This window comes from Terrapene carolina, unplaced genomic scaffold (genome assembly GCF_002925995.2).
Source record: "Terrapene carolina triunguis isolate 2854851 unplaced genomic scaffold, T_m_triunguis-2.0 Scaffold62, whole genome shotgun sequence".
In the NCBI taxonomy this organism is placed as follows: domain Eukaryota; kingdom Metazoa; phylum Chordata; order Testudines; family Emydidae; genus Terrapene; species Terrapene triunguis.
In genome coordinates, this window is record NW_020664413.1 from 58,067,419 (window position 1) to 58,076,297 (window position 8,879).

The 8,879-nt window shown below is 40.6% G+C and overlaps 1 protein-coding gene across 1 annotated transcript in view; it reads left to right on the top strand.

Annotated features, from left to right (window-relative positions):
- The first annotated feature begins 647 nt into the window (after positions 1–647).
- The window catches only part of LOC112110999 (inducible T-cell costimulator-like), a 12,740-nt gene continuing 4,508 nt past the window's right edge, over positions 648–8,879 (top strand). The window contains exons 1-2 of the mRNA XM_026647348.1: positions 648–705; positions 7,997–8,038. Coding sequence (XP_026503133.1) covers positions 648–705; positions 7,997–8,038 — 100 coding nt within the window. The remainder of the gene's footprint in view (positions 706–7,996; positions 8,039–8,879) is intronic.

Below are 8,879 nucleotides of genomic sequence, written 5' to 3' on the forward strand. Positions count from 1 at the left end.
ACTTCGTGTTTCCATTGAATTCCGGGTGCTTCGATTCCAATGCGTAGACCAGTAAGCCATTCCCTCAGGCGTACTGTATCCACTAACAGCTTTAAAACAAAGACAGCAACAAGTTGTTTAAGAGAAACTGATGGCGGAGAGTGGCGGATGAGAAAGCAATTTGACATAGATAAAGAACCAAAACAAATTTATGTCATAACTGGTTTGCTGACCACTGGTTATTTGCAAGACACATACTAGATAGGGGATGGTGGTGCATTCAGGGGATGGATTACGCTGGAAGTAGCCACCCGTGAAAGTGAATATCGAAGATGGCCTATATTCTATGAGGTAAACTAATGACACAGATGCTATCGCTGCTGGGAAGATGAAAGTAAGACATGAGCTAGGGGAAAACAAAAGCAAAAACACAGCCACCCCCCCCACACAGACGCGAGTAATAGCAAAACCCCTGCTGACATAGCTATAATGTTGCTATGGGTTATTTTAAATAAAAGAGCCCTTTAAGTTATGGTATAATTCCACTCATTGCCCACAAAACCACTTCCTTTCCTATGAAAGGGGCAACAATGACAAAAATGTCAATTCTCCTTCAGCTTTGAAAACTTAAGGCAGACGGCTGGGGCTGGTGTCTGTGTCAGACAAGTATGAAGTCAGGAGTTTTAACATTCTGTCTCCTCTGCTTTCAGTTGGAAGCCCTCTGTGGTAAGTGGCATTTGGGATTTTGCTTCTTACAATAATCATTCATAAGGCATTTAAGATACACAATGACCAGATGTGTAAATGGGGAATTACTCAGGATGGGGTTGGGGGAACAGAAACAGTTAAGAAAAATAGTTGCCAAGAGGAAAGATGTCAGTCTCAGCCTTACCACCACCACAGAGGTTGGTGCCAGCACAGAACATTCGCGCTGTCTTTGAGACACACAAAAATATGCACTTTGGCTGTTTACATTCTTCACTCATCTGCTTGGAGTGATCTTTCAGCTGTAGCTATTGTAGTGCTTTAGCCATCTTCCCTTATGGAGCAGAATCTAATCTATTGGAAATGTAAAAGTGCACCAAGTGCCTGTGTAAGGAGATCCATACTGAGCTATTGATTTCAAGGAGGAGTCATGTTTGGGAGGGGAATTCTTTTAACTTGGAAAACATATATGGGCTGGAGAAGTGGTTTAGGTCATTTATATTGCAGGCTGGAAATGCAGAGTGATTTACAAGGAGCCATGTCTGATGCCATCGATCTGAAAATGACCATAACACTGACAAGGCATTTTATGGGATTCAGCACCCTATCGCAGCATTGTAGTCTGCAAAGTATAATGCCATAGCTCGCTTCTTTTTAACTTCTCGGAAACCCACCTTCCATTACATACTATTCCAGTGCAGAAATTCAGTCAATATTTGATTAAAATAAGAAATCTCATTAACCTACATACTGTTGTAGGATTTAGTGTGATTTGCCCTAAGTAACAATACTCTGAATTTTGGGATTTGGTGGGTATTATTACTAAACCCCATTTAAATGTGTTCCTTTGAAGGTCATGCCTAGGGCCATTGGAAGTATGTGCTACTGAAATTCCAATGATATAAAGTAGGTTTAAAGTCTCTGTGGAATTTCAGTACTTTCAGGGTTTTATAAAGAAATTAAGCTTTTGTTTAAGTAAAAAAGACTTTCTAGCCCTTCTGATTGTGAAGATACGCTTCAGAATGTTAGCTCAGGTACTGCCGGCATCCAAAGCCTTCAAACAGCAGATTGAGCGCCATGGCAAAACTTCCATTGACTTCAGTAGAGTCAGGATTTCACCCAATATCTCAAGTAGTGAGTGAGCTGGCCCTTGTCTCAATGAGGAGTTAACTTGAAAAGCTATTAATGAAAACCAAACATCAATACTAACCACTTCCATTTTGGCAGAAACATCCAGCTAACATGCTTTATCCAGTGTAGCTGGATTCATTGGAAAGGACATTTCATACAAAAAGAATGAGACTGTAAATGAATGTTCTCTCAGACGCTGGAATTTTTTTGACCCTCAAGCTGGGAATCAGGGGGAAAGGAGGCGCAAAGGGAGGGTAAAGAGGGTGATTTCAAAAGCTCCTCTGAGGGAAAAAATGAAAGCTCTCAGGAAATGTTTTTCTACATTGCTTTCAACATATACCACGGAAATTATTTACTATTATTATTATTATTATTATTATTATTATTAAAATGGACAAGATGGGGTGAAATAAGGGGCTGTTTGATTTAGAGTATGTCAACAAGGATGCAAAGAATTTATGGAATATGTTATCCTATAAAATACTATTTCCAAGCATTTTAGCAGAATTTCAGTAGGAAAAACGTAGTAGCATTTTAACAAAAATGCCTGCAGATTTGCAGGCCCTAGCCGTGATCTATGGATATATTTCCAATCAGAAACTGTGCCATGTAAATTAAAATTTATTTTAGTCTTTGCAACTTTGTGGTATAATCTTGATAAAGAAATCACTATGAGAATGTGCAGCCTCATGCTCCAGTCCCTACCCAGATGGCTATTGACTTCATTTAAATGGAATTTGATCCTGCATAAGGCATGCAGGACCAGGGACTAAATGGAGAAAACGAAAACATCAGGCCCTCAATCTGACGTGAGTTTTTTGTATTTATTCAGTTTACCTTGGTAGGGCTTTACATTGGTCCCTTTTGAATTTCTCCCTCAAACAAATTTCCCTAGGATATTTCTCCACAAAATCTCCAAGAGATTCCATATTAGTAAACTGCCTGTCTAAAGGTCATGGTAACACTGCCATAGGGCTGCAGATCAGACAGCAGTGGGGTTCTGGCTGTGGAAAGTTGTCTATTCTATATTTTTCATGTAGACATTTAAAAAAGTTAACATTTGCCAACTGTTATCGTGGGTTACAATGGAAACCTCCTATTGTCAGTGTAGGGAGAAGCCATGCTCATCTCAGATACTAGAGTGAGGTACTGAATGGCAAATGCTGACATTTTAATAGGGACCACCATAATATTTATCCTATAGCATAGACAGGCAAGTAGTACATCTGTGGCCACCACCTTTTTTCCTGTAGGATATCTCTGCTTTTTGAGTCTGGGCCCTGATTCTACAAAGACTTATGCACACACTTAGCTTCAGCCATGTGAGTAGTTTAACTGAGTTCAGAGGGCATCGGCTTAGAGGGGCTGAACGGGTCAGTGCTACAGTGACTTAAAACTGTTTTTGTTTTCTTTATGCTACTGGAAGAAAAAAATAATCCAAGCTCACCTTCAGCAGCTGAGATTGTGTTTGTGACTTTCATGAGTACGTTACAACTAACATGCGTCTGACGAAGTGGGTATTCACCCACGAAAGCTTATGCTCCAATACATCTATTAGTCTATAAGGTACCACAGGACTCTTTGTTGCTTGTTACAACTAAGGCTCTGTTCTGAGAGTCAAACCACAAAACAAAAACAAAATCCCCTCAAACAGTCCAAGACTATTTCCACCCAGCCATCCCACCCTCAACTCCAAGTTTCAAAATGGGGGTTAAACTTTATTTTATTTTTTAAGTCTGTTATGGCCAGCTGCAATTTTACCTGGGCTGCTTGCAAATGGCATTGAGTCACTGACCAGTCTGAAAGCCAGTAGCAGCTGGTAGCCAGCTGGCAAATAAAACACCTATTGGTTACTGGCCATCCAACCACTACTGGTGCAGAAATCCTTGAGCCCCACCAAAGTGCCCACTGACTCTATTGAAGATGCTCAGGAAGATGTTCTAACTCAGGAAGCATGTTGGCCGGACTGAGTTAGATACAGATTTTAATCTCTGATGGAAGCCAACATAGCTTATGCACGCATGTCTGCACACGCATGCCTGTACCCATCAGCTCCACATTGCAACCAGAAATATAAGTGGCCAGAGTTTCCTTTTCCTTAAACCAGGGTAAACCAAGAGAAACTCCACTTAAGTCCAGAGTTACACCTGCTTGTGTGAGAGTTTAACCCCTTCCACAGGCTTCTTATTTCTATTGCATTACTTCAGCCTGATTTTAATGAAAAAATACAACCTTAAAGATGGCACCATTCCAAATGCTTTAATACAGAAAAGGAAGGGGCCATTTTGCACTCTGTCTAAAAAACAGTGCTTATACACTCCACCCATCACAACATCTACGTGTATGTTAGGGAGCGACATCACAAATGTATCTAGCTAGTTCCTATCCAGGATTGATGGGGTCCCAGAAGTAACATCCTATCTTGGAACAAGGAAAATTTATCCGTGTGGACACACAAATCTCCTTGTCTGCCTCACTCCACAATGATTGATGATAATGAAAAAACTAATGATGTTGTACTGGCCTGTCAGAAGTGTTACCCATTCCAAGTGATTGGATTTTGCCAAGTTGTATCACCTGCTAAAGCTGCACATTTGGGACAGTGAAGACAGCAGAAGCAACCACTAGCTACTGGCAAGAACTCTAAAGGTTCAGAGGTTCGCACAGTTTGGAATTCATTTCCACCCAATACCACCTAGTAGTTAGAAAACAGTATTCACTACAATTTCTATATTAATCATCTTGCAACTTTCAGAGACATTTTTGCAACACTACATGACCATCTCCATTTTGGCAATGAAAAACTCAGCTTTCAGTGGCAAAGCTAACTTGGGCTCATGAAGTATGCTTGTGAAACTGGTGATCTTTTGTTGTTCTCTTATACATCATTAAAACCTCATTCACGGGAGTTGCTCTCTTTACGCTGCGATAATCACAGAATCACTAAGGTAAGGCTGGAAAGGACCTCGAGAGGTCATCTACTCCATGCTGCCATGCTGAGGCAGGACCATGTATACCTAGACCATCCCTGGCAGGAATCTGTCTAACCTGTTCTTAAAACAACCCAATGAGAGGGACTCCCTAACCTCCCTTGGTAACCTAGTCCAATACCTAACTATCCTTATAAATAGAAAGATTTTCCTAATATCTAACCTGACTCTTCCTTGTGGCAGATTTAGCTTATATCTTGTCTACGGAGGGTAGGACAAGGAGCTGCATCCTCCCCCTTGTCATCTTGTCTCAAAACTAAACATGCCCAGTTTTTTGGTCTTTCCTCACAGGTCAGGTTTTCTAAACATTTTATCATTGTTACTGCCCTCTTCTGGACTCTCTCCAATTTGTCCATGTTTCTTAGCGTGTGGCAACCAAAAGTGGACACACTTCTCCAGCTGAGGGCTCAGCAGTGCAGAACAATTACTTCTCATGTCTTAGCACACTCCTTTTAATACACCCCCAGAATATTAGCCATTTCTGCAATTGCATCACATTGTTGACTCATTCAATTTACTCAATTTACAGTTGACTCACTCAACTCCCAGACCCTTTTTTGCAGTACTACAGCCTGGCAGCATTTTCACCTGTTACTCCACAGAAACTGATTATTACATCATATTTACCAAAATGTTTACTCAGTGGAGTGATCTTATCAGTCCTCAGTCTTCTTGGTGGTTACAATTCTGGGCTCAGGAAGATACAAACTATGCTTCAGTTGGCCAAAGTCTCACATGAATTGTATGCTTAATGACCCTCCCCCGCCATTTCTATCGCTGGTCAGCGGCAAGGATGACACCTATGCCCCTCAGCATAAAAGACAGATTACCACCACTTGAACAAAAAGAATAACTTCATTAGCTTGTAGCAAAATTAGCTTGCTATTCTCTATGTGGACCAGCCACTAGGCAGCGTGGAAACAGTGTGCTAAATAAGGTGACCAGATGTCCCGATTTTATAGGGACAGTCCCGATTTTTGGGTCTTTTTCTTATATAGGCTCCTATTACCCCCCACCCTCGTCCCAATTTTTCACACTTGCTGTCTGGTCACCCTAGTGCTACATGGGTTTTTAGGATGAAATTCACTGCTGTGTAAAGCTTGTGGCCCACTTAAGCATACATAATCACATAGTCCCATTGACTTCAGTGGGGCTATTTGTGAAGTGAGATGCTATTCAGCGTTAGAAAGTGTAGCAGAATTTGGCCCTATTTAACCAAAGCAATTGAACCACAAATCTAAAGAGCCCCAGACTACTATTAAATACCCCTCAAAAATATTAGATAAGATTTAAAATACTAGGCAAACACTGTAAGCTTTACACCTGATACACTGTCACATTTTCAACTTTTTTCTTCCCTTCACTGATTTGTCCATGCGCTGCCTAATTTTAAAACTAACTTCAAACTACAGCCCCTACAATTAGACAGTATTTACCAAATCTTCACTTAAAATAATTAACAATAGCACAGCAACTTTTCCCCCCATCAAACTTTACTTAGGAATATGCAAAGCGGCAAGAATTATTTTAATGTTCATCCTTTCTCTTGGTGCTGGCACTTTCTGTGTTTGTTACTTTCTTATACAACAAGTTTTGTTCTGTAGTGAGTATACTGGAGCTGACATCTATACTCCACCTGGGCATTTTACCTATCTGTCCTATCACCACAGCAGTGGGAATGGGACACCAATATCTTGACTGTCCGCATACATGGCAATAGCCCTGAAAGTGGTACAGACTATTAGAACTATCATAACATCAGACCAGGGTAACTGACTGGGCATAGTGGACCAGAGGCCATGTGGTAACAGAGGAAGAGTATGACTCAGTCATACAGGGGTGACAATATCTTGTTTCTGTAGCACCTGCCAACTGAACACCTCAGAGTATTTTACAAATATTCAACAACATAAGTGTCTTTGGACGCCTGCGAGGGATGTGCACATTACTAAATGTTCTGAGGAATAGAGGGACTTGCCCAAGGTCACTCAGCATGTCTGTGGAAGAACTGGACATAGAACTCAGATCTCCCTACTCCCGGCACATTCACTAGAGTATACGTTCTTGCTCTCGCTCTTCAGGATGCATTAAGGTCTAATGGAGAGTACGGTAGGGAGAAGCTTGCCGCCATTTGCTTCAAGTTCTGCCTCACCCCCCCCCCCCACACTTAATACTGTTTACTACTGGGAAAGAAGTTAGTTGTCAAAATACAACAATTTTAAAAATAACGTATAGTAGACATGACAAAAACTAACATTTTCAAGGATTTTTTTTAGTCTAACAAACAACTGGTATTTCTGATGTCTTTGCTAATAAGGAGGTTTTAGAATGCTTGGTGCAGGAGTGGTGAATTGCTCATGGCACTTTCCTGGCCAACAGGCAGCAAGTGGGTGAACAAGGCTTCAAAGAAGTACAAAGCATGAATATGAAAGACCACTCGAGTCTTACATGCAAAAGACTGAAGCATGTAATTATCTCCGCCTGTGTGTTTGTAGAATCGGGACAAGATTGCAAGCCCTTTGGGGCAGTGACTGGATTTTAGAATAACTTTGTACAGCACCAAGCACAATAGGGGCTGAGTCTGGCTGGGGCCTCTAGACAATACTGTAATATCAAAACAATAATATATTGGCTCATTAAAATTCTTAATTAACTATTTTCACTCTATTTCCCTAGCATAGCAAAATAAAGTTGCTTGAAGTGAGTTTTTCAATCCAAGTAACTTTTGAAAGCCTTACTGAAAATATCATCAGAAGTGGAGAGCCAGTCCTTTCTATCTGGCTGGCTGGCTGGCATCCTTCTGATCTTAGAAGCCCTGATAAGAGAAATATAAGGCCTTGAGTATCATCTGAGTACATGGTCCAGTAACTTCTGATTTTGAATCCTGTCTAACACACATTCCCTCTGTAGCTTTAGGCAAATTACTTAACTTGCAGCTTCAGTTTCTACTTGCAAAATACAGATAATACTTACTTTGTGTGGGTGTTGTGAGAATTAATGAATGCTACATAAGTGATTGATCTTAATGCTGGATCAATTCATGTTCTTTAGCTTCTGATTTTGATGTTTTGCAATTATTTTATTGCATTGTAGGATTTTATTTTTTAGCACTAGAAAATGATGTCACCATCTTATCATCACATTAGGACCCCTGAGTTATTTTAAACAGCAAATTACATTTTATTTTTCAGGAACTGAACGCTGTTCATCACGTCGACTATGCAAAAATATAGGTAAGAGCCATTTTTAAAATAACATCTAATATTTCCATAAATTGTCTTAAATTGCAAATATTTTTTTGTATCACAATACGCTGGTTCTTGAAATGGAAACGTGTCCGTCTTTACCATGGACATTGCTGTTCATGCATCTTCCCAAAGGGTTTCCCAGGTCTGTTAGCTACTGACTCCTACAAAAGCCAAACTGGGAGGTACTAGGAGATCTTCAGTCAGGTGTTTTAATTGACTTCTCAAAAATAACTTGAATAATTTTTGCTGCATATGAGGTGATGGCTTCACTTCTCAGGGATTTTTGTGAGCACCTGCGGCCAGAGCGGATGTGGATTTTGGGTGGTGCGAGTGGGCATGGGGTGACATTCCTTCTCCCTACCCCAGCAAGCTTCCATGATAAGAGGAGATATAAACATGTCAATTATTAGGGTCAAACTTAATAGCTATTGCATAGAGGAAGGACGGTTTTGTGAATAAGGCACTGAACCGGGACATAGGAGATTTGTATTCAATTCTACCGCTTTGCAACCTTGGGTAAATCTTTGTGCCTCACTTACCCATCTGTAAAAGAAGAATATGATCATCATCTTCTCCCACTCTTTGTTTTCTTGTCTATTTACATTTTGAACTCTTTAGGGCAGGAACTGTGTCTCTACACAATGCTGGGTTCAATGGGGCCTCTAGGCACTACCATAATACAAATAACTAGCATGCAGGATCTAAACACTAACAGTGACCTACACCAGCTTACTCTGGGTTAGTGCACATATTTGTTCACCAGCATCTTCACAAGCTATTTTACCCCTTGTTTCAACATCTGAATACAGTAACTCCTCACTTAACG